This window comes from Pomacea canaliculata, linkage group LG5 (assembly GCF_003073045.1).
Source record: "Pomacea canaliculata isolate SZHN2017 linkage group LG5, ASM307304v1, whole genome shotgun sequence".
Taxonomy (NCBI): domain Eukaryota; kingdom Metazoa; phylum Mollusca; class Gastropoda; order Architaenioglossa; family Ampullariidae; genus Pomacea; species Pomacea canaliculata.
Window position 1 is genome coordinate 1,812,310 of NC_037594.1, and position 26,816 is coordinate 1,839,125.

At 36.8% G+C, this 26,816-nt stretch overlaps 3 protein-coding genes and 1 non-coding gene across 4 annotated transcripts; 3 read left to right on the forward strand and 1 right to left on the reverse strand.

Annotated features, from left to right (window-relative positions):
* The first annotated feature begins 2,149 nt into the window (after positions 1-2,149).
* On the forward strand, positions 2,150-9,395 carry LOC112563994 (GTP-binding protein 10-like). The gene is made up of 9 exons (XM_025238502.1): positions 2,150-2,295; positions 2,779-2,981; positions 3,249-3,340; positions 3,503-3,647; positions 4,060-4,133; positions 4,787-4,839; positions 5,411-5,596; positions 7,020-7,143; positions 8,061-9,395. The coding sequence occupies exons 1-9, from the start codon at positions 2,179-2,181 to the stop codon at positions 8,303-8,305; spliced, it is 1,239 nt and encodes a 412-aa protein (XP_025094287.1). The 5' UTR covers positions 2,150-2,178; the 3' UTR covers positions 8,306-9,395.
* A 658-nt stretch (positions 9,396-10,053) lies between these two features.
* On the forward strand, positions 10,054-16,221 carry LOC112563993 (GTP-binding protein 10-like). The gene is made up of 9 exons (XM_025238501.1): positions 10,054-10,201; positions 10,438-10,640; positions 11,098-11,189; positions 11,714-11,858; positions 12,279-12,352; positions 13,236-13,288; positions 13,691-13,876; positions 14,442-14,565; positions 15,520-16,221. Exons 1-9 carry the CDS (start codon positions 10,085-10,087, stop codon positions 15,762-15,764), a joined length of 1,239 nt encoding a protein of 412 aa, XP_025094286.1. The 5' UTR covers positions 10,054-10,084; the 3' UTR covers positions 15,765-16,221.
* Positions 16,222-16,685: 464 nt separating this feature from the next.
* Positions 16,686-24,298, reverse strand: LOC112563995 (2-amino-3-carboxymuconate-6-semialdehyde decarboxylase-like). Its single transcript, XM_025238503.1, has 10 exons — positions 24,154-24,298; positions 22,547-22,688; positions 22,293-22,342; positions 21,862-22,021; positions 21,600-21,676; positions 21,152-21,245; positions 20,848-20,943; positions 20,414-20,586; positions 19,982-20,080; positions 16,686-19,496 (listed from the first exon to the last, which is right to left on the reverse strand). The coding sequence occupies exons 1-10, from the start codon at positions 24,208-24,210 to the stop codon at positions 19,395-19,397; spliced, it is 1,050 nt and encodes a 349-aa protein (XP_025094288.1). The 5' UTR covers positions 24,211-24,298; the 3' UTR covers positions 16,686-19,394.
* Positions 24,299-26,553: 2,255 nt separating this feature from the next.
* Trnag-gcc lies at positions 26,554-26,624 on the forward strand. The gene has a single exon. It is a non-coding gene; the product is annotated as a tRNA-Gly (tRNA).
* The last annotated feature ends 192 nt before the right edge of the window (positions 26,625-26,816 follow it).

Below are 26,816 nucleotides of genomic sequence, written 5' to 3' on the forward strand. Positions count from 1 at the left end.
CGGCTAACGAGCAAACCATGTGCAATGTTGGACTGAAATTTGGCACGAGCGTGAGATTTAACATCTTTAGAAAGATCGCTAGCATACCTTTGTCTCATTTTAAAGACCTACAACGGTGCAGTTCTCCCTCCCTCCCTCTCTCTCTCCCCTTCTCTTGCTGTCGTTGCTTAGTTCAAGATACAATTTCTCAAAATCTGAGTGAATATAGTCCCCTTTCAGTTCTCGAGATGCACGCCTAAAGACACCAACGGCACAGAAAGAGGATCAAATCGTGACGTCACGTTTGTACACAGCCTAAAATACACCAGGTAACACCTCTTCTGCTGGCCGAGGCCTTAACAACACAACAGTATCCATGCACAATCCTGACGTTCGTGTTGTTGACATGTTTTTGTGAATAATTATGTGCCTAGCAGTGGGATTTTCACCCAGATTTCAGCACACATCAAACTGTACTGATACATGGTTTGCAAGAGACGAGGCTGTCTGGATGAGAAAATTCAGTCGTGAGCCCGCCAAGAACTGCTTAGCACTCAAGTCTAGAGGATTTGCTGAAACATTAGCCCATCTGCCTCCATCTCTTCTCCCCGCCCCCTCCATCCCCGATGATATGAAAATTCTCTTATCCTGGTTTAGCCATCAGCACCTAAATTAGTTAATTGCTCTTCCACACCTCTGGCTAGCATCCTTCGATCCCTTTGCACTTACATAGTGTTGAGGTATCACTAATTTCCGTAACGACGATTTATACCTTCCATCCACAAGAAAGAGGTTTATTACATACAGTCCTACACTCTGTTATGCAGCTCTGTCTAAAGTTAGATGTCTATTTCATTATTTTCACCATCAATATTCATCCATTGCTTCTTTCCTCTCATGTTTTATTAATTTATTTTATTTTATTTTATTTAACACGTTGATTTCTTCTTTTCTCTCATTTCAATCTATTGCCAGGTAATAAAGAAGTAAATAAAGTTAACTTGAATTAACGGCAGGATCTGTCAGCTGATTAGCAGTTTCTTATTATTATTAATAATAATAATGCAAAATTTGTAAAGAGCATACTCACACTCCTAAGGACAATGCTCTTAGCGCCTGAGAACAAAAACGAAACATGGACAGCATACGAGGAACAGGAAAACAATATATGAACTATAAAAGAACAAACAACAGTACTAACAAAATAAAGAATAAAATCAAATACAGAAAACACAAATAAGAACAAGAACTGAGAGTGAGAGTATCATGATATTGCAAAAGGAAATGTGTGAAAAAGACTAGCATTATGGGAAAGGTTGTTAGAAGTAATGTTTACGAAAAAGAAGCGTCTTCAGTACACGTTTAAAGGATTCAATAGTGAGTAGGTGGCGGATATGCAAAAGGATCGAGAGAGTTCCATTGTTTCGATGCACACTGACTAAAAATCCAGTGGCCATGATTATGTAGTTGTTCTGGTGACAGGAAGAGTAAGAAGACGATCATCAGACCATGGACGTGTATAATATTAGTTCGTGATCAGACGAGGAGCGGAGTTGTCTAGCTGGGACGTAGGCGAAGAGCAGAAATAATCAGGGCAGGTGCCAGCAAAGAAATGAAAACACAGCACGGACAGCTTGTACTGGATGCCAGACGGATGGGTAGCCAGTCCAAAAAACGAAGGAAAGGGCGGCGTGGTCTTGCTTCCTGGCTCTAAGCACCAGACGTGCCGCAGAGTTCTGTACTTTCTAGAGCTTGTGAAGAAACTCATTGCAGCATTCGATCTGTCTTCTCCTGTAAATAATTTCCATAATATTTATGGGTTTTATAAAAGGTGTGCGCATCCAAGATATGACGACCGTATGTGATGCACCATTATTTTAGAAACAGACTGGTGGTACAGCGTGGCTAAACAATCTTCACATGGCTCAGCAGTATACAGTTCAGTGCAGGCATGGACGTGCATTGATGTTAGTTGGTGGTGTAGGTATGGGCACATACTTCAGTAGATGCATAGACGTATATAGATACAAGTCCGAGGTGAATGTGTACAGCTCGGTGTGTACACGTAAACGGGTAGACTAGCGGGTAGACGCGTTCAGTCCGCACCACGAGCTAGTATTAACTATAAATATTATTTAGTCTGTGGTGGTCCGCACATCCCTGATCAAGGGAAGCTACTCTAAAATTCTTTATTTCAAAATGGCGGTACTCTCGTGTTATTTTCGTTGCCTGCTGCCGTCTGTCGCGCAAAAGCGGTGCATGGGGTCTTTTAGGCAAAGAATTGATCCGAACATTAAAGAAAAACCAGAATACGTGGTAATTTCAAAGTTTGATTTCCATGCGTCATTAGACAAGTCGACCAAACTCCTGAGTTGTTAGTTATCAGTGTTTGCTTATATAGAGAGCATTATAATGATAACTACGTTTATAGTGACATTCACCATAATACAATTAGAGATAAGAAGCCATGTATTATTTCCTTAAAATATTCATATGAAAAGAGTAAAAAGTACTAAGTTATCAGGGTATAGTGTACCACGTTTAAATTGTCGCATTCGTTTTCAGCCAAAATTTGATTTCCATGCGTCTTTAGACAAATGAACAAAACTCCTATGTTGCTAGTTATCAGTGTTACTTTGCTTACATAGAGTTACCATTATAACGATAACTACGTTCATAGTCACTTGCATCATTATCCAGTTAGAGAAGCAATTGATTATTTCCTTAATGATTCACATGAAAAGTATTAAATGATGGGGGTGTGTTTTACTACGTTTAAATTGTCGAAATCGTTTTCAGCCAAACAAAAAGAAGTCTTTTATCGACTCATTACGGATTTATGTACGAGGAGGACCAGGCGGACAAGGGTTGCTTAAATATGGCGGAACTGGAGGAGATGGAGGGGGTGTCTATGCAGTGGCCAAGAAAAATTTAACTCTATCTGATGTTTACCAGAAGTACCCTACAAGACGATTTGTTGGTGGAAATGGTCATAATAGCACGTATGTTTTATGTTATGTAATGTGATTTGCATATTAGGACAAAAAGTAGGTCTTTTGACCTTGACAGTAGAGAAAATATACTTTTCCTTAGCTTAAATGCCCATTAAAGAAACATTTTATGAAATCTTCAAACCGACAATCCATTATATCAATTATTATGATATCATATCAATTGTTCCACAGCAGCTATAAATTATAAAATAGTCAAAGTATTGCTGTTTTGATTTTGTAAGCTACTTAATTCATATGTTTCTCATCTTTTTATAGAAAGTTCTACTTGTGTGGAGAACCAGGCCAAGACAAAGTGATTAACGTTCCAATAGGAGTAGAGGTGTGTGCCGATGATGGACAGATTATAGGTGAGACAAAGTCATCATGCTGAAACAGAAGCAACATCAAAATAGAATGAATAAAAATGTTACTTTATAATTTGTATGCAGTGAATTAAAACAATTTTTACAAATTTACTAATTATTCAGTATTGCCATCTGCTAAAAACTTCCATGTTTTTGTTCTTTCAGGGGATCTTAATCAGGAAGGTGATAGAGTGTGCATGGCAGCAGGAGGCAAGGGTGGTAATCATTCAAACAAATTTGTAGGCAAGAGAGGCGAGCACAGAAATGTGAAGCTAAACTTGAAACTCATTGCAGATGTTGGTCTTGTCGGGTAAAAAGGAAATATTTAATGTCATTTTATAAGTTATTCATTTATCAGACAATAAGAGTTGAGGATCATAGAGTTTTTTTAAAAGGATACTGATACATTGGAGTACAAGATGTAGGGTTATCATTATGGAACATACAATGTCAATTTACTACTTATCAGCGAGATGTCATTTCAATTTTCATCCATTTAATGTTATAAAACAGTTTCTAAAATTTTTATTTTCAGACAAACGTTTTTGTCTTTTTTTATTTTTATGTAATCATTTGTATATAAATTCTTCTCAGGTCCTAGGTGTGTGTGTGCATATATAGATGTACTTAAAGTTCAAGCATGTTCCTTTAAAATGAACTCTTTTATTTCTAATTTCATTGCATATTGCACATAAGAGGAATCTTTCAAAAACTGTTCTCAGGTTTCCAAATGCTGGGAAATCATCATTTCTTAAAGCTATATCAAGAGCGAATCCAAAGATTGCAAATTATCCATGTAAGTTATGCCATAACTTTATAAACTGAAATGGACTATTGCACCTCACAAAAAGTCCCAATTTAAGAGAGAACATATTTTAATCAAGCATCCATAATCATAATTTCTTTGTTAGTGTATGAAACCTTGCAATGCTTAACCAGTCTGCAACTAATGACTTCTTCCAACAGATAACAGGCACTATCCGACCATAAGTAGCTCGTTCAGTCTGCCTGCATTGAGGACTGACATTTTTCCCATCTCTGTGAACACAGATAAAACATCACTACAATGCTAATCACTCTCTAATAGAATATGGATAACATTTTAGTGCAGTCGGAGACTTTTCTGAGGAAAAAAATAATAAAAAGTTAATGAGCTCACTGATCCATATAATTTATGTAATTCCTACCATCATTATGAAAAATACATCATTTTGATCAGAAACTTTCAGTGCTTTATTTTAAGGTCTCATGTTCTTTTGTGTGACAGAACACTCTCATTATTGTCTTTTTTAGTGTTGCCATAATGTGAGTACTTTTGATTAAGTAGAAAAAGATTTTAAAACATATCTATTGAAATTTCTTAAGCTTAATTAAGGATAGAAGGAAAAAATTTTGTCTTTATCACAGGTCAACTGTATTCAGCACATGGTTGATTTTGTTTTTCTTCAGTCACAACAATTAAACCTCAGATAGGAGTTGCAGAGTTCCCAGATTTCGCGAAGGTGAGCACACATCTTACAAAATGCTGTTGAGATTAGATGATAACAAAGCATTTAGAAGGATGTTTTATTTCCTGCTTAGTCACTGGGTGTTGAACACAGTGAATGTTTTGAGGTTTTTGTTTTCATTTGTACAGAAAATGATGATGAAGATTGATGATTGATGATTGATTGATTGGTTGGATGATGATGATGATGATGATGATGATGATGATGATGATGATGATTGTTGGATAATGCATATTGTGGAATCCCACCATGTGATCAGGCTCTCTACTCTTTAAATTACCATAAATTTGAAATACAACTGATAGGGGAAGGTTGTAAATAAATATCTCTCTCACCACACACACGCACGCAGATATGCACACATATATACATAAAGTACACACTTAACAGTCAAAGTTTAAGCTGCTTAAGTAGGTTGCAATGAACAGAGCTCATTGTAAAACCTTAGCTGTGGAAATTGAATTTCCTTAATGGTGTTGCTTTTAATTGGTAATAATGTCTATACAGTTCACCATAGGAAGGTTTTGTTGATAAAGATCAAAATAGAAATGTTTTGTGGGTACAGATCACTGTAGCAGATCTTCCAGGACTCATTGAAGGAGCTTATGCCAACTTTGGTATGGGTCATCACTTTCTGAAGCATGTAGAACGAACCAAGCTGCTTCTTGTTTTAGTGGATATTGGTGGTTTCCAACTGGCGCAGCCATACCCTCTTCGTTCTGCCTTCCAGACCATACTTCTGCTTAACAAGGTATTAATGACATTGATAATACTAACAACATAAGCAGCCATGTATCCAGGGCCACCGAGAGTCAACACGGGCCCTGGGACAGAGGAACTTTGTGGACCCCTTACAGTTTGCCCCTTTATAAATGCAAACAGCTTCTGGACAGATCTATCTAAAGCAGGGGTGGGCAAATGGCGGCCCGCGGGCCGCATGCGGCCCGCCAAGTGGTTCTCTGCGGCCCGCAGAAGCCCTTTGGCAACACAAAAAAACTATTACCGAAAACAAGTTACGCTTAGTTCCTTCCCACGCCTGCTGCGTACGTAATGGCCGTCCTTGAACCAAAGAAGATTTGTGGATTTTAAGGAGATGGAATCAAAATTCAACATATTATCATGTCCTTTTTCTGTTCATGTTGATGATGCACCTGATGAATTACAACTTGAACTGATACACCTTCAATCAGATCATGCATTGAAGGAAAGGTTTTATTCTGTACTGGTTGAGTTTTATAAGTGCCTCTCAACAATCATTTCTTGTTTAAGAGTATTTGCTGCCCAGCTATTTCAATATTTGGTTCAAGTTACATCTGTGAGCAAAGTTTTTCCTGCATGAATATAAACAAGTCAAAGAACAGGTGATTGCTTTCAGATGCAAACTTGCAGTCAGTTATGAGAGTATCTACCAGTATTTTTGTATGTTTTTGTATTCAATTACAAGGTGCGGCCCTCGGACTAGTCATGACCCAGCAATGCGGCCCGCGCAACAAAAAAGTTTGCCCACCCCTGATCTAAAGCATACTCGATATTTGGACAGTAGTGTGTGAAAAAAAAAGGAAGAAATTATGTTTGAACCTATCTTTTGTAATGACAGGATTAAGATTAGGAATAAACCAATTCTGTATAAGAGCTGGGTGGAGAACGAAATATACTTAAACACAATTGATGAAAGATAAAACTTTTTAAGCTGTTAAATATAAATATGATGTTAACATTAATTTTGTCTCTTTTAATGGTTGCATATAGGCCATAAAGACATATAAATTGAATACATATAAAATGAATATTTTATTACTTTAACTACTTTACTACTCCACCAGTCCTGGGAGATGTTGGGGGGGGGGGGGGGTGACTGATATTTATCACTGAGCTAACAACTAAGGATATGTCACGGCAAAGCAGCCAGCCTTATAAAAAGATGCCACATGCAGAGAAAGAACAGCGTTGCCCAAGATGAGAGCTGAACACAGGACATCCGTCCTTCCCTGTATTGGGTTATCACGTGTGTGCACACAGTCCTGGGGATGATACATGACCTGAAACTGTACGACCGGGATATTGTGCTATTATACCTTCAATGTTGTTGTTTGTTGTTGTTGTTGTTTGTTGTTGTTGTTATGCATTAACTGACTGTGCAAATCCAAGCTGGTCTGGGTTCTTATAATCTGCAGGAGTTGGAGTTGTACAAAGAGGATTTGGTACAAAAACCAGCAGTGCTTGTCATCAACAAAATAGACACAGACCCTGATGAGACACAAGTCAATGAATTAATGCAACTTCTGAAGGCTCTTCCAGGTATTTGCTTTGTTTTTGTCAGCTATAGACCACACCATAAAGACTGTACTGAACAAGTGAATCTGATTAATCTATGTACCAGAAAGCCCAAGTTCATTTAGAAGTGATTCTGCTGTAACCAGATAATGTGATTTGTATTCTGCTTTAAAGTATGGCTCCGGCAAAAAGTGGTACATTACACTTGAAACTTTGTTTATATTATCCATCTAGATTAATTCAGGTACTGCTGTGTTTAACAAATCCTTTTCTGGCTTGAATATATTATAGCATTCTCTACAGATAAAAGACTGAATTCGTTGCTTATTTTTTTATTCATTTCTTCTTATATTAACATGTTAAAAACCAAATCTGATTATAAAATAATTTGCCAGACAAACATAATATAATAAATTTATACAGACTGCACAAATGTAGACATGTCCTATATTCAAACTGCAAGACACATTTCTAGTGCAATGTCATTTGGAAAATACAAGAATTCTTCTTCTTCTATGCTTAATTAATAATTCTTATTGTATGGGCTGGAGATACAGAACGTAACAAATTCATTGAGTTTGAATAGTAAAATCAGTTGTTTGAAATCCCGGCATTCAGAAAATAAATCCTGGCAAGGCATGTAGGTATTAAAAATACACCTTTTGCTGGGGGGGGGGGGATCTGGTAAAGCTATTTACAATTAAGAATAGTTGGTAGTATACATGTCAGCATGTAAAAAGCTGTTCATTAAAATCAATTTTTAAAAATAGCAAAAATCTGTCTAATGGTATATTAGCACATAGAAGAGACAGAAAAGCTGCCTGAATATTTAGCTATGCAAAATAGAATGCATTGGTAGTAAGGATGAGGGTGTCAAAGACCCCTCTCATGCCTCCATGAAGCATCATTAGGGACTAATCAACGAATGCTTTGTTTCACAGATTCTCTTAAGACAGTTCCTGAAGAAATGAGGCCAGAGACGCTGATTAAATTTGATGCCATTCAGAGGATATCAGCAAAGCACTGCATCAACACTGATGAAACAATGAAATGTGTTCGAGAACTGATTGATCATTTCACAGACAATTCCAGCAATGAAGAGACAAATCTTGCAGTCATGGACGTAAACAATGAAGAGTCTTTGTTGCAAAGACATGGAGAAAGGGCTCGGAAAAAACTAGTTTAATCTGTACGAGATATTTGACATGCCTATATACAGTGTATGTGCGCATTGTATAGTGTAGCGGGAGTGCTTGTTTCGGGCAGCATGTACCGCTGACAGTGTTTGTTCCCTTGTTCCCCATACTTGGTCGCGCGAGACAGACAACAGCGGATGACATAGCGCCCGAACTTTCCAGTATAAATAGCAGGCAAAATTTAGTGCTTGCACCAGTTTCTGAAAAATAATTGGTGCTGCTTGGTAGAACAGTAAATCTTTAGCCCTGAGTACGAGAGAAGAACCATTCAGCCGCAAGGTGCTTAGGTCCCGCTGGAAAGAGGCTCACGTCACTCAGTCTTCCTCTTCCCCCACCCCAGTGAGTTAGGTGCTAGGTTTTAGTAGGCTAGGTAGGTCGGTTAGAATAGAAATAGTGGCTATACGTGTAAAAAATGTAAATAATTTTGCTTTAAACTTATTTCAGTGTGTGAGCGTGTCAATCAGAACGAAGGCTAACGTGTTGTACATAGGTCCTCGTCGTGGGAATGAGGTGAACGTGTATCATTAGAGCGAAAGAGATTTGTGTCGTCCGTAGTTGTGACACAGCAGAGCACACACGAAGATCCATGGAGTTGAACAACGCACCGAAGAAAACACTTTTTGTTTGTCGTTTCCAAGGTTGGATAAGTGTGGGTGTGTAATAGATGGGGAAATATAGAACACAACGCGAGGTAAATTAGACGAACGAGAGCTAGAATTTTAGAAGAAAATTCTCCATGGTCTCTTCGTCCTCTTCCTTGGAACACCCAAGAGGAACGGTGTGATTGGCGCTAGGGTCGCAGTATTAGCCTGAATGAGAAAGCGCATCGGTCCGGCTACAATACATTGTAACAGTGTGGGAAGGGGAGGGGGAAATATATAATGTCCTTGTTAATAAACTTGAACTTTGTGCACAACTTGCAGTGCGGGATATGGAGGTATGGATAATAATGTAGAATGGCATGACAAGTGTGGTGTACAAAACTATGGAGACTTCCTTTCAATGTAGAAATTGTGCGAATAATAGAGGTTTTAAACCGATTGGGTAAATCATGATTCATAAATAAACATATCCATTCAATACTGATGTTGGTATTGTTGGCCTCTTTCTGCTTGTGATGTTTGGCGGCTTGTAACTCGAGGTAGTGGGTGGGGTATTCACCCAAATTCAGGAAAATATTTTTGTATCAAGTCTTACGCAATCATTAAGAACAAAATTGTGTACCTCACTAAATTAATAAAGATATTTCTCATAAGGCCAATACAGCTTTTGCAAAATATCTTCGATAATCTTTTTATGAAGTTTGCATGTGCCACGCATACATAAATAACTACATTATACTTTCTTAAGCGCAGACAGAAATGCAATCATGTATACATTCACAGTTGCAAACAAAAAGAACGTGGGTGTGTATCTAAAGCATGCATCTCTTTCACGCAATTCTTCGATCACTTTGAGCTTACATAGTGTAGCGGTAGCACTGTATTTATTTCCCTAACGACGATTAATACCTCCCATCCACAAAAAAGGCTTAATACCTATACAGCCCTACGTGTACACCTGTGTCTAAGATAATGTCTTCTGTCTCTCTCTCTCCACAGGCGTGTATAGATGTGTACAGCTCGGTGTGTACACGTAAACAGGTAGACTAGCGGGTAGACGCATTCAGTCCGCACCACGAGCTAGTATTAACTATAAATATTATTTAGTCTGTGGTGGTCTGCACATCCCTGATCAAGGGAAGCTACTCTAAAATTCTTTATTTCAAAATGGCGGTACTCTCGTGCAATTTTCGCTGTTTGCTGCTGTCTGTCGCGCAAAAGCGGTGCATGGGGTCTTTTAGACAAAGAATTGATCCGAACATTAAAGAAAAACCAGAATACGTGGTAATTTCAAAGTTTGATTTCCATGTGTCTTTAGACAAATTGACCAAACTCCTATGTTGCTACTTGTCAGTGTTTGCTTACACAGAGTTAGCATTATAACGATAACTTCGTTCATAGTCACCTGCATCATTATCCAGTTAGAGAAGCAATTGATTATTTCCTTAATGATTCACATGAAAAGTATTAAATGATGGGGGTGTGTTTTACTACGTTTAAATTGTCGAAATCGTTTTCAGCCAAACAAAAAGAAGTCTTTTATCGACTCATTACGGATTTATGTACGAGGAGGGCCAGGCGGACAAGGGTCGCATCGACATAATGGATTTGGAGGAGATGGAGGGGGTGTCTATGCTGTGGCCAAGAAAGATGCATCTCTGTCTGATGTTTACCAAAAGTACCCAACCAGACGATTTGTTGGTGGAAGTGGTGCTGATAGCACGTATGTTTTATGTTATGTAATAATAATTATGTGTACTTGTAACGCGAAACATCACTACCAAGATATATTACACTGTCTGCCCAGACCAGTGAGGTACATATAGGCACACTGAACAACATAAAGATGAAGCACATGATTAGAATGTAAAGCAGTCACTGAAGGTATGACAGGATATAAACAATATAAAATGTGATTTGCATATTATGCCTTAAATGACAAAAAAGTGGGTCATTTGACACAGACAACAGAAAATATACTTTTGCATAGCTTGCTTAAAAAGACATACATTATTAAAATCTTTATCTGCCTGTTAAATGATCGCTTTATACAAATTTAAAACATCTACAAGTCCATCATATCATTTATCAGTAGTTAAAGCAGCTATAAATCATTCAATCAAAGTATTGATATTTTTACCTTGTGAGGTAGTTGATTCACATTTTTCATCTTTTTGTAGAAAGTACTGCTTGCTTGGAGAACCAGGACAAGACAAAGTGATTGACGTTCCAGTAGGAGTAGAGGTATGCACTGATGATGGACAGATTATAGGTGAGTTGGATCTCTTATGACTGTAGGCATAATGAGTTGTAGTGAATAAATATAAAATATCAGCAGTGTGTAATATTTAAATTTTTTTTTTAGGTGTTCTAAAAGTTTTAACATATGCTGCCTAATTGTACCGCATATTAAAATATTGATTTTTTTTTTACTAATAAAGTTATCATGCTGAATATATACATAGAAATTTTTAGTATTGGAACTTCATTACCATTTGACGGAGATCCAAACTACTTGTATCTTTACTCCTAACTGTGTGTTAAATGTCTGTATGAGTATGTATGCCTGCCCTTGTGAGCGAAGAAAAATTTCTGTCCTGGGTATCCTTGACAGACAATAAAGTTTGTTTTGATTTTGATTTTGATTTGATTTGATTTGAACCAAAGGCTACATCAGACTATAATGTATGAAAGCATTACCTTATAATTTGTATGCAGGGAATTGAGGCAATAAACACCAAATCACTTATTCAATATTGCCATCTGTTAAAAACTTACATGTTTTGGTTCTTTCAGGGGATCTTATAGAGGAAGGTGATAGTGTATGCATGGCACCAGGAGGCAAGGGTGGTAATCATTCAAACAAATATTTAGGCAAGAGAGGCGAGCACAGAAATGTGAGGCTAAACTTGAAACTCATCGCAGATGTTGGTCTTGTCGGGTAAAATGGAAAGCTTTAATATCGTTTTATAAGATATTCATTTGTCAGACAATAAGCGTTTGGGGTCATAGATTTTTTTTTAAAAGGATACTGATACATGTGGAGTACATGATATAGGGTTATCATTATAGAAAAATGAAATGTTGATTTACTTGTTGTCAGCGAGATGTCATGTCAATTTTCATCAATTTAATGTTATAAAACAGTTTCTAAAATTTTTATTTTCAGACAAACATTTTTGTCTTTTTTTATTTTTATGTAATCATATGTATATAAATTCTTCTCAGGTCCTAGGTGTGTGTGTGCATATATAGATGTACTTAAAATTCAAGCATGTTCCTTTAAAATGAACGCTTTTATTTCTAATTTCATTTCATTGCATGTTGCACATAAGAGGAATCTTTCAAAAACTGTTCTCAGGTTTCCAAATGCTGGGAAATCATCATTTCTTAAAGCTATATCAAGAGCGAATCCAAAGATTACAAATTATCCATGTAAGTTGTGCCATAACTTTATAAACTGAAATGACTATTGCACCTCACAAAAAGTGCCAATTTATGAGAGAACATATTTTAATCACACACCCGTAATCATAATTTCTCTCTTAGTGCACAGTTACACATCGTCAATATCTCTGTTATTGATCTGAGAGGCCACATTTGCTGGGACAGATGAAATGCTCAATTATTAGAGCATACTGGTGTGTTGTTGAGAACTCTCACCTTTGTGTTTCTGTCGCGGCATGTAAGTTAAAGTATCTAATGTTGGTGTGTTAAAATTTCATTAAGATTTTTCTGTTCTTTGTTAGGTTATACTGCATATTGAAAGACTAAATAACCATCTCTGATTCAGGAGTTGGTAAAATTTGCTATGGACCTCTAACTGCATGAAACCTTGCAATACAAAACCAGTCTACAGCCAATGACTTCTTGCAACAGATAATTGGCACTGACAATCGATTTCCATAAGTAGCTTGTTCAGTCTGCCTGCATTGTGGACTGTTACATTTTAACATCTCTGTACATACAGATGCAAACAAAAAAACCCCAAAAACAATAAAAAAAATTAACGAGCTAACTGATCCATATAAATTTTGTGATTCCTACCATCATAGGGAAAAATACATCAGTATGATCAGAAACTTTCAGTGCTTTAAGGTCTTATGTTCTTTTCTTTTTGACAGAACACTTTCATTATTGGCTTTTTCAGTGTTGCCATAATTTGTATACTTTTGAGTTAGTAGAAAAAAAAACATTTTATTACAAATCCATTAAATTTCTTTTGCCTAATTAGGGATGGAAGGAAAAATTATGTCTTTATCACAGGTCAACTGTAATCATATGTATTCAGCATCTAGTTGATTTTATTTTTCTTCAGTCACCACAATTAAGCCTCAGATAGGAGTTGCAGAGTTTCCAGATTTCCGAAAGGTGAGCATACATCTTAAAGAATGCTATTAAGATTTGATTGTAACAAAGGGGATGATTAAAAGGATGTTTTGTTTTCAGTCGGCTCTTGCTTAGTCACTGGGTGTTGAACTGAGTGAGACATACTAACATAAAGTAAGGCAAAGTTAAAGCTTTATAAGTTGGTTGTGGTGAAAAGAGCTTATTGTAAAACCATAGCAGTGGAAAGGAAATTTCCTAAATGGTGTTGCTTCTAATTGGTAATAATGTCTTTTGATACAGATGACCATAGGAGGGTTTTTGATAAAGATCAAAATACAAATAGTTTTGTGAGAAGAGCTCACAGCAGTAATGTTTTGTGGAACTGAGTTGCAGTAGAAATGTTCTTTTGGTACAGACCACTGAGCAAATATTCTGTGGGTACAGATCACTGTAGCAGATCTTCCAGGACTTATTGAAGGAGCTCATGCCAACTTGGGTATGGGTCATCGCTTTCTGAAGCATGTAGAACGAACCAAGTTGCTTCTTGTTTTAGTGGATATTGGTGGCTTCCAATTGGCACAGTCATACCCTCTTCGTTCTGCCTTCCAGACCATCCTTCTGCTTAACAAGGTATTTCATAATGCCTTCAGAATACTAACATTATCACCCTTGTACTCTTCTCCCTATTAGAACTTCCAGCTCTCTTCTGAAGTCCTATATTATCTCTGTTTTTTCTATGAATTCTGCTGTTTATTACAACCTCCTGGTGAAATTGACTTTAAGACTCTAAGGCTTATCATCTGCAATGAATGGGTTATGGTTCTGAATCTAAGGTGCACATAATGATTCTTTTTTTTTTTTTTTTTTATTTTAATTTATGGTCTGCTTTTTCACAGTACAGAACCAATCTTCCAAATTTATTGTGCAGATGGGATATAGTTATAGCTCTTGTAAAACCTGCTGTACTTTTCCTTCGGGCTTTTAAATAACTAAAACACAAAAGAACTTGAGCATACTCCTTAGGACTGTGAGTATGCCTTTTACAAAGTTTGCATTTATTTTGTTGTTGTTGTAAAGCGCCATGAACCTGTCTATAATACCATGATATGACACTATAAGTTTGCGATATTATTATTATATTATGCATTAACTAACTGTGCAAGGTCAATATGTTCTGGGTTCTTATAATCTGCAGGAGTTGGAGTTGTACAAAGAGGATTTGGTACAGAAACCAGCAGTGCTTGTCATTAACAAAACAGACACAGACCCTGATGAGACAAAAGTCGGTGAACTAATCCAACTTCTGAAGGCTCTTCCAGGTATTTGCTTTTTTATTTCAGGCTAATTAGCTGAAGACCTTACTATAATAATTTTTGTGTGTGGTTTTTTCAGTGGATCAGTGTGGTATTTTATTTTTCGCTATCAACAACAAAAACAACACAGTTTTATTTCAAAAAACCTCTAATAGGGTAATGAAATATTTCATCTGAATGTTTTCAATATCGCTTGCATGAAATGTGCTAGCTTTGTCAATAACTAGCTGCTGTTTGTGTTGGGCAGATCGCAATTCTTTAACATGTTTCTACTAAAATATTGAGGAATATAATATCTCTAATACTAGTGAAATGTTTATGGTGTAACATATTGTGAAATTTATCTCATATTTCTTGAGCATCTCTCAGTCTACACAACCTCTCATCACGTGATTTATTCACAATTTTCCCTATCTGAATGGGTATTTAATGATTCAAGATTCGAATGTAGACATGTCTTAAAATCATTCAAGCTATGAGACACATTTCTAGTGCACTGTTGCTTGAAGAATTAATAATCCTTGTTGTATGGGCTGGAGATGCAGAACATAACAGGTTCATAGTAAAATCAGATTTTGGAAATCCTGGCATTCAGAAGATAAATCCTGGCAAGGCATGTTGGTATTGAAAATACATCTTTTGGGGAGAAAAATCTGGTAAAGCAATCTACAATTAGGAATAGTTGGTACCTAATATCTGGTATTAGATGTCAGCATGTAAAAAGCTGTTCATTAAAATCAAAATTTTGAAGAATTAATTTTTCAACAGCAACTGTCTGTCCATCTAATCACTAATGGTATATAGTATATACTAACACATAGGAAGAGACAGAAAAGCTTTCTGCCTGTTTAGCTCTGCAAAATCAAATGTAATGGTGGTAAGGATGAGGATGTTAAAGACCCCTCTCATGCCTCCATGAAATATCTTTAGGGACTAATCAAAGAATGCTTTGTTTGACAGATTCCCTTCAGACAGTTCCTGAAGAACTGAGGCCAAAGACACTAATTAAGTTTGATGCCATTCAGAAGATATCAGCAAAACGCTGCATCAACACTGATGAAACAATGAAATGTGTTCGAGAGCTGCTTGATCATTATGCAGGCAAGACCAGCAATCAAGAGACAAATCTTACAGTCATGGACATAAACAATAAAGAGTCTTTGTTGCGAAGACATGGAGAAAGGGCTCATAAAAGACTAGTCTAATCTGTAAAACATTTGATATGCACAGTGTATGTGCATATTGTATACATTGTAATAACATGGGAAGGAGAGGAGAGAACAGAATGTCTTTGAAAATTAACGTGGACTTTGTGCACAACTTGCAGTGTGGGATATGAAGCTGGTTGAGCAGTATGGATATTTATGTAGGGATGCATGACAAGTGTGGTGTGAAAATCTTATGGAGCTGGTTGAGCAGTATGATTTATACAGGCATGCATGACAAGTGTGGCGTACAAAACTATGGAGACTTCCACTCAATATAGAAAATGTGGGAATAATGAAGATTTGTGCATTTGTCAAAACTATACAAGACTTCTATACAGTATATAAATTGTGTGAACAGTCAATGTGTTTGTGCATTTTTTTTCAAAAATAAATTGGATATGTCCTAGTCAGGCTTTCTATCTCTGGACTATGGTAATAAAATGTGTGCCATCAAGTATTTGTAATGCAACCTTCCATAACAGCTGATTCTTGTACACTTTTATATTTTACGGCATATAGCAAGTCACTATTGTCACAGATGTGGTACAGCGTCTCACTGAAATGATTACTCTCACATCTACCACACTAGAACAGTAAGTGCTGGCACTGTCCTCACTGAGCACCCGATCTCTTCAACCCTGTACCGCATAATGTGAAAGTGACGGCAGAACTGGCTAGTTTTCACCTTTTAGGTTCCTCTTAATGTGCTTACAAGATATAGAAGTTTTATTTTACTTTTTCAAACTGCAGAGATACTAAGAACTACAAATTTCTTAATTACATTAGTAGAACTAGATGCATTTAACAAAACCAGTCATTACTTTGTTGTGGACAACAGCTAGATTTTCATCTTTAAAACATTCATCAAACATGAACATAAAAAGTGACAACAAAATTATTAAGACTTGAAACAAAACATACAAGTTTTATACCAATTTTAATTTTTCACACTGCATAAATAATGATATGTATTATTTCTCCTCTGAAAAAAGGAGACATTGCAAAAATGTCCTTACGGATAGAGTTCCTTCAAAAAAGCTGTTTAATTGCCGAGCCATTTGATATGTTGCCAGATGCAGATTGTTGTTTAAATGACCTTAGGTAATGTTTATATAGAACAAAGTAAAAGAAAGATGCATATAAGATATAGACTTGATGTTTACAAATAGTATCTAAAGTAACAGCTTTCTGTAGTACATACACCAACAAGGCACTGTCTCTTTCACACTTTTCAGCTGAACAAGGAATAAGGTGTCAGGGTATAAAATATTACATTTGCCAGAAAAAATGACAAGAAGTCTCTTTCTGAAGGTGTTCTTCCCCATCATTTAACTATTTCCAGCTAAGCAATACTAAATGCAAAATTTCTCAAGTGCATACTCACACCCCTAAGGAGCGTGCGAGAACGAAACATGAACAGCATATGAGGGACAGGAAAACAAATAGCATATGAACTATAAAAAAATCAACAACCGTACTAAACGAAGAATAAAATCAAAGACAGAATACACAAAATCCAAGTAACAAGAACTGATAGTAACATGACATTGCAAAAGGAAGGGTGTGAAAAAGGACTAGCATTATGGGAAAGGTTGTTAGATCTGACATTTGTAGTTGAAAAACCATTTACTCAGCAGTTAAGTATGAAACTCTGAACTGTAAAGAGTTAATGTAACTTTTTCTTCGGACAAATAGAAAAAGCTCTAAATAGCTGGATTTGTGATTTGTCAAGACTAAGAAACTGTAAAAGTATGATTAAACCAACATGAAATGAGAATAATTTTCACAGAAAATTGTATAATTTAAGATCCATGCAATACTGATGTTGGTGTTGTTGGCCTCTTTCTGCTTGTGATGCATGGTGCCATGTAACTCAAGGTATTGGTGGGGTAATAACAAAAATTTAGGAAAATATTATTATGTATTAAGCCATACACAAACGTTAAGAACAAAATTGTGTACCCCACTAAATCAATAAAGACATCTCTCATAAGGCCAATACAGCTTTTGGAAAAATATCTTGGAAAATCTTTTTATGAAGTTTGCGTATGCCACACATGCATAAGTAATTACTTTACTTTCTTAAGCACAGAAAGAAATGCAATCATGTACACATTCACAGTTGTAAACAAAAAGAACGTGAGTGTGTATCTAAATGCATGCATCTCTCCCCCATCTAAACACACACACTGATCACAGAGATCTATTTACAATTTTAATATTTATAGCTGAATGGAATGAGAAAATATCATAAACTGAAACTGGCATCAAAGAAAATCCAACAACCATCACTTTTTTTTTTTTTTTTTTGCAGCTAAATCATTTTCCAAAAAATGAGCTGAGATCACTAGTTTACTGAAGTACTAATTTCTATCAAATCCAGAAATTGCTATCATAACAATAGCAAAAGAATGTGCTGAGTGGAACTACTACTGCAAACACAGGCATGATCTCTCTTCAAATATATACAATTTTCTTCAGAGACCATTAAATAAACAGGTTTGCATCCTATATGAAAGTGTTTCCCAGCTGTAATCAGTCTTTTCGCTCCTTAGGGTATGAAATGGACTGAGCATACCACACTGGCCGGTTAGCATTTCTGCTGATCCTTTTGAACCCAGTGATGAACCAATATCACATGTCATTTGCCTCATCACTAGCATTTCACCCGTAAGATGTGAAGAAACTATTAGAGAATATTTAGAGTATTAGATATTATTTACAGAACGGCTAAGTATGCACACTGATGATCTCGGTCTGTCTTCTGAGATTGATGATTGTTGCAGATGTGAAGAGCCTAGCAGCCCACTCCCTTTTTTCTCCCTGAACGGAAATTTACTGAGGTTGAGTGAGACATAAGATGGCAACAGTTATTCTCTACTTCATTACCCTTGTAGAAGTTTAGGTTTAAATTCTCTCATTAGTGAAGAACAGAATCTGTGAAATAAACATGGAAGTGGGAAGGGAAGTCTTAAAAATTCTTGCAAGCTCCTGTAATGGTCAATTCCTTTTGTACACCCACTGGATGGTATTTCAACACCAACAAACAGCAGGAAACATGTGAAGGGTCCGTGGATGAGAGTTATGGAGTGTGAATTATGCAAGTCAGTGATGTCAAACTTCTGGCTCAAAATCTCTTACTACCAACAAGGTGGCATCAAAAGAACCCTTAGGCTGGTGAGAAAGGGGGGGGGGGGGAATATTCGCTTGGTGGAAAGGAAGGACCAAAAACCTGCCCATTTGAGAATGACAAAAAAATTTTAAATATCAAACCATCAAAATATAGAGACAACCAAGAAGAGAATGAAAAAAGTCACCGGGAACAGAAGATTCAATGCCTGCAACCATAACTGTAAAACAATCATGAAGCCTTTGTTACCTGTCTGTGAAGTTGTTCTCTGTAATTTTTATCAATGCAAAACCACTAATCATAAAAATGAGAAAATCATTCATATAAAGTATTTAACACATACCAAAAAAAAAAAAAAAGAATTATAGATAAGTTTAGAGGCACTTTCTCAAATCAAATATAACAGACTTGTGTGGCAATGAATACAAATATGATGGCATCTTTGTAGCAACACCCATACCAACTCAAGTAAATAAGACAATAAGCAGGCAGTAGATCTAGGCATCATCAGAACTGCAGGCTTCATTAGAAGATGGAAGTTCATAGTTTGCTCTGTCCAGTCCCAGGAAGTCAAAAGCATTCTGTGCAAGCAGTTTATCCTGTTAAGGAAAAGGTGATATTTTTAGCACTTATCTGTTTACTAATTACTTGTATGCAACAATTTCAATCATCGACTTACAGTGTCCATCATAAAATGCAAGAAATACTGTATGCTGGATAACTATAACTTGCCATATTTATATTCTGTAAGCTCTCTTTACCTTGAGAAATAATTATTACAAGAGTGAAGTAAGATGTATGAGTTTGTTGTCGATATGGGTAATAAGAATATTATTTGTCATAATTAATTGTTCATTATCAGAAAATCCTTTTATTCTTTAAAATTCTTTCAATCCATTATCTTTCAGATATGAAGTAGGAGAACAACAGTTTATTTTTGAGATGATTATACAAAAAATGGGATATTACTGCACTTTGCCACAAAACTCAAGAGTTTAGCCTTACATCTCATGCCTGCTGCTGAGGAAACAAGTAACAGTTACAATATATCTCATGGCATTGCAAGGTGAAATTTGTCACCTACCCTTTCTGCCTGGCGAAACATGTCCATGGACTCAATAAGTTTTCCTGGATGATGTTCCCCCAGAGGAAATGGATAGTCACTGCCCAAAATGACTTTGTCCTATAACAAGAAAATGCAGTACTTTATTACATAATATTTTCCCTGCCAATGAATATCAGAATATCTTTAATCTATCTCAAATGCCAAGAGATAATGATGTTTATTTTTTAAGGATTCTTTTGTGTGGAAGGATGACTATGGGGTGGATGGCTTGTCGACAAGCATGCATCTATTTTTATACACTTAAAATGAACATTTTATCAAACAGTTTCTTTTCACACATTGAGCAAATTAAATCAGGTTTTCGGACTTAAAACAATGTAATGAGCTAATTCATTTGAAAAACAAAATTGGATTGGTCTTTAAAGTTGCTTAAAGGTCATAGTTGCCTACCATTCCAATGACATCCACAAGCAGCTGTAGTGCCCTTGGGTCATGTACCAGGCTGTCTGTGTAGAACTGACCTAAGTATTTTCGTGGACCAATGCTGTTGTCAACAGCACACAAATCAGGCCTTACGTTAAAGCCATGCTCAATGCGTCCTAACGTAAAAGGAAATGCTCCACCTAAAAATATAGCAAAACAATAGCATGAAAACTTATTTGCTGCTGAGGAATAGCTATCACCATCTAGCTAGCATCTACGGAAGCATTACTATTTCTTGCATAAAGCTATAATTGAAAGTTTAAAAATTCTTTGATAGGTCTTGAAAGAATATGAGACCCTGAACACGTATTTCACAAAAGCACCATGTCTAGAAAAGCACGTTTTTTTGTTTTTTGTTTTTTTTTATCACCATGATGAATTAGCCATATATTGCTGCTCACCTCCGTGGGCAAAGCAAAGTTTGAGTTTTGGAAACCTTTCCAGTACACCACCAAACAGCAAAGAGCAAATGGCTGTAGTTGTCTCAGCTGGCATTCCTGAAAAATAATCACACAAGGCTGCTTTTACTTGTTCAAATTCCATTTTTTTTTTATCCTTGGCACCTAATGCTATGTCCTTATGCACTGTATAAAGTTCGGCAAAGACTGACACACAACTCTATTTTAGGAGCTATCTAATCTTTAACACATTTATTATGGTTATTCTCAAAAACCATCAAGTAATAAACATGAAAAATCAGCTCACCAACTAGCCATGGTAACCAATACTTTTTCATGCGGCAATTTGCTTCCATATCCCAAGGATGAATAAATAGGCAGCAATTATGCTGTTCTGCTGCCTGGAAACACACAATTTCTCATTAACATATTTTAATCCATTCTACTCCTCCTTTTAAAAAAAAACATGTTATATTACCTCCCTTTACAATTTATTGTGCGATGTTTTCACTGCCTAAATGCCCTTTTTCTGCATTATAACGAAAATTACATCATGATTGATTTTGAAGTACACTAATGCAGCCTATCTGTCAGTCCTTTAACCAGTTCAGCAGTGCCATCATTTTGTACATGTTAAATTTTTAAGCAAATCTTATGCATTAGATTCTAATGCTGTTAAATTTATAAAAAAAAAAACTAATAAAAATGTAAAAACAACAGTATTTCTCATTTTTATTTCAAAGATTATCACTTACAGCAAATACAGGCAGCAGTTCTTGAGCATCCAGATTCCAATCATTGATGTGTGAACCAATTTGAACACCAGGAAGACCTATAAAAATGTTTCATTTAATTATTTTCTTTTTAAGTGAGCTAAAAGATGTGAAGATTTCAGTGCTCAAAAAAAAAATATACACTTTATTCAGTAGTTATGATGCCTTGTTAGACGTCAGTCTATTTTTAACACTTGATACCAATCACATAAAAACGAAAGACAATATTGGAAATAATTCATACCTAGTTCGTATTTGCACCTTTTCATCTCTTCTATGGCAAGTTCTGGTGCCTGCATTGGCAATGTACCGAGGCCAATAAAGCGTTTAGGATATTTTCGGACAACATCTGCTATGTGGTTATTAAGGATTTGACTCAGATCCAATGTATCTTTAGGTTGTGCCTGTAAGAAAAAGTTACATTAAGTGGCGGTGGTAGTGGTAGTGGTGGAGGTTGCAGTAAGGAAGAACATGCAAAATAAAACTCACTGTACAATGCAAATAAAAATCAGTCATTATCTGCTTCTACAGAGGTCATTTCTCTTATATACATAACCGCATGCAACGGATTCATCTACTGATGAACTGCTCCATCAGTATCAGTAGCATGAAAAGCACAGTAAATTAAAAGAATTTTAAAAATATCTTTCTTGAATCAAAAGCAAAACCATTTACCCAGTAGTTGAACATGACAGGAACTGTTGATAACACTTGAACAGACACACCTGAAAATCAAAATATTTTACTTACCCATGAAAGTATGAAAACAGATATATGCTAATTTATTGTCTATTTGTGAGATTTTTATTAATGTGTCTAAAGTAAATAATTCAGATGATGAAATCTACCTGTCAATGTAGTTGTGAATCAAACACAGCTGCCACTTATCCACCCTATGATAATGTACTCTTCTTTAATATATATTTTACCTGTAGCATCCATCTCGTTAATCCGTGTCTCAGGTGACCAACAGTTTTGTTCCACCTCACGAAACAGTTTTCCATCCTTCATCATTCGACCATGCCCTTGCGATGTATGAAACAGCTGAACAAATCCTCCATAGCCGTACCTCTATATGCAGGCCAAAAATATTTGTCTCATGCTGATTACTGCCATACTCTATTACGTGCAAAGAATCAGATAAATTCAAACTAGCCTAAATAACATCAGATTTAATAATAAATACAGCTAAAAGAAAATCAAAATAGCTCATTGAAAACAATTGTGTGGGAATAGTTATTAAGGAAAGGTGAAAGGTTTATGTAGCGTAAAAGTATGGGAGGAGGGTTTATAAGCTTTAATATAGTGTATAAATACATAAATATACCGTTTATATTTCGCGGATTTTCGGTTATTGCGGGTGGTTCTGGAACTCATCTCCTGGGATAAACGAGGGATTACTGTAGTTACTACAAGATGGTCTAACTGCATAGGCCGATTTGTTATAAGGGAGGAAAATACTCAGCCTGTTAATTCATTGTTTTCCATTTGTAATGAGTGGTCTGGGGTTTGGGATGGAAACTGTTTAAGTGATTGCCACAAACTCAACATTATGCAATATACCATCTTCATATCATCAGACTTCTTGTCTGAACAGTGAAATAATTCAACACAAACGCTTATACAGATATAAGGCTTTGAATCTTTTTTATATTTATTATTAAATTGTCAGATCATGCTGATAAAAAAAACTATAAAATCTCCTGTAACAGTGTATTGCCACATTTTCTGGTATTTTTTATTTTATTTCTTGACATGCGATAATTAGTACAGATGTCATCCTTTGTGTATGTATACTTTATACTATCTACATCGGTCTTCAGACCGCACAACATGAACAATGCCAGGCACTTTTGAACCAGCTCAGTTACAAAGTTTACACACGTGTTCTGATCAAAACAATAGATTGACCGGTTTCATTAACGTTTGCAAATTAGTGTTGCATGCTTGTCATTTCATGCACATTTATCTGAAATGGTCTTTCTGCCTGACATTGTTCTTGGACAGCATGCACAGTCTTGGCCTATATACTTTTCTCGTCAGCCATTATCATGCAGTGTTTACAACTGATACGAGCCCTGTCTGCTGTTTACTTTCTCCTTATCACTTTGTTCATTTACCACTCTGTAAGTTCTGACCTGTACGTAAATACGAACAAAAAAAAAATAAATAATCGGAATTATCTCTGCGATATCGAATCACAATATGGTCTCATTGTGTGCAAAGGGGTATCCTAACTAGGGGTATCGTAGTTTAACGATAAACAACTGGTAGTTCCATTTACTAGCAGCTGTTTAATTGTCCACTTTTGTTAAGAACTTAGGACGATATTAGTGCATTCTTCGTATTCGTCCCAGGTCTCTGATTAATTATTTGGGCTAATACTGTGGTATAACAGTAATAATATTTCATGACAGTATGTGTGTGTAAAGATTGTGTGTGTGTGTTTGTGAGCGCCGCGAAAATCCAGCATCCCGTTTGAAACTTGCAGAATTAACATCTACTACAAGTGCCATCTGACCAAAACGTAACAAACCTCTTTGAGATCGGGCCAGACCTCTGGCAAGATGTGTGTGTGCAAGTCGACCTTCATGTTTGTTGTTCCTCTCGTCCACAAACGTTCAGTGTTGAGCGTGGAACAGCGCTGACCTTTACCTTCTCGTCAATCAGCCAATCAGAAGCCTCCATCCTCAGTGGGTGTGCTATGGGGGAGATAGCAGGCTGGAGAGAATGCAGCTGATAGCATCTAGCACAAAGTTTTTAAACTCTTCAAAAGATAATTGGGGAATATATTTCTGAAAGCGTTGCTGTTAATCCTGCATGTCATCCTCACAAGGAGCCCTAAATGTGGAAGTTCTTGTGGGCGTTTTTGAAAATGGTTTCGCCCGTGCGAGGGAAGGTAGGTACACGCGGTGCTGACAAGCGGTCAGTTCCCCCTAATTACTACTCCGACCCTGAGGCAGGGTGGCGATCACAGGTAATAAATTACCCGAGCAACAAAACGTCTTTGTCAGTACTTGCCGAGTACTTGGTGTTGGCGTTTAGAAAACTGAAGTGAAACGGTTTGTAACTGAACATACTGTCAGAGTTGGACCGACAATTGAATGTCTTCTCCACTAAATAGAGCGAAAAATATAAGCGAGAAAAAAGCTGAACATCAGAAATGACACAAACACAAAGAATTTTAAAACTTTATTTTTATTGCTTTCGTCTATCGGTCTATCTCTCTATATCTTTCTTTATTCATAAAGGATGATAATATTAAACATTTGCAGTTTATTCCCCTGGTGAATGACATCAAGTACATATATAGCACGCACATACACGCACACAGGGAATGTACAGGCTGGCGATGGGGGTTAATCACTGGCCGGGTGACAACCCCGTGACCGAAGGAGAGCGGGAGGGGGTCGACTAGTGACAAGGTGCAGGTGCGCGGGTGTGTTTGTGGGGAGTGGAGCGTGAAGGTCGTGGGAAAAGGTGAGTGGTCAGTTCGTGAGGAGACAGCTCAGAGGTGGGAGCACATTCCACCCAGAGCGCTAGTGTGTTGTGTAGAGTTTCGCCATAGCCAGCACCATCGACTGGCGTTGGAGTAAACGATCAAGAACCCACGAAAGTGTTGTGTTTTGTTGTTGTGGAAAGATTGGGGAAGAACCGCAATTAAGCTTCTAAATCTTCAGCACATCACCAAAGAGGGTGAATGTGCACCCCGCGGCACGAGGCAGTGGGCTGCGAGAGGATGTATCAAAATATGAATGCGTCAGGTGTTATAATTCAAGAACATGTTAAAGACCGTAAAGTGGCACTTCACAAGTCAGTGAAAAATAAAGGTGTTAGAAACATTAGCGAGGAGTGGCACGTTGCTAAAAGTATAAAAGTTGGGATGAAAAAAAAAAAAAGACTGGCGAGGGTAGTAAAGTGAACATCCGCAAACGAGGCGCCCTCTCAGCTGAGTGACAAGACAGCAGCGGTCAGGGATCGTGTTAACTGGTGTGGCGACCCTGTGAGACTAAGACACTTGTTGGATGGATGGATTACACACTTCCAAAACAGCCATGACAAGTGTAACCAAGCCTCACCATGCAGGCAATCGCAATATTTACCATCTCTAATTGTGCCGATTCTGCTGCTGTCAAGCTTCTGATCGAGCGACTTTCTGCACGACCATGTCGTCTATAAACATCCAGAGGAGTACATGCTGTCCATGGACACATTTTATGTTGAAAGTTTTAATAATGTGTGTCTGATGTATCTGCCTAATGTGTTCACATTACAAGCACGAAGTACTATGACATGCGCATGGGTCTCACTGTTTTAGACTGGAATGAACATGTTGATAGAGATTCCACTTCAAATTACAACAAAACAAGTGTTCAGCACAACCGGAAACGATGCACTTTTATAAACTATTTAATGTGTTGTTGAACAATACAAATTTGATTCCGAACATGAAGAAAACACGTGAACTGAGTCGAAACAGACAGTTGTTCTGATGAAGATTTAAAAATGAATAATGAGTAGCTGCCACGGAAGTGCAGTGTAGTAAGAAAATGGTGTACTGTACTAGAAATTAAGCTAGGACATCGAATTCATGAGATGGACAAGACTGTCATTTTCCAGATTCAGAGTGTAAGAAACAAAGTATACATAACAATTGGAAAATAATACTACTGCAATATGAACACTGTATAGCGTACATGCACGATGCACTCAAAACTTGGGTGGAATGCACTCATAGAGGGTCGTGCATGTAAGCACGGACTACAAGCCGAATATTGATGATCCCGCTTATGAGGAAAGAAAGATAAGAGATATAGAGAAAGACAAAAAAAGCAATAAAAATAAAGTCTGAAAATTCAGTTGTCTTGATGTTTGTCATTTGCGCTGTGCCTTCTTCTCTCCTTTATATAATCTAGTTACTGTGCATTATTCCAAGGCATCGGTGGTCTAGTGGTAGAATACTCGCCTGCCACGCGGGTGACCCGGGTTCGATTCCCGGTCGATGCACATTTTTTTTTTCTTGCTTTTCTTCTCTTACTTGATTCTACTTGTCGAGAGCTACGTCCACAATACTGCTCTCGTATTTACATTTATTATTAATGTGTATATTACTAAAAAACATGAAAACTAAAAACATGAAATTCGAAACACAATTTAATTTTGTCTCGCTGCTCGTGAAGCATCTAACGTTTTGGCATC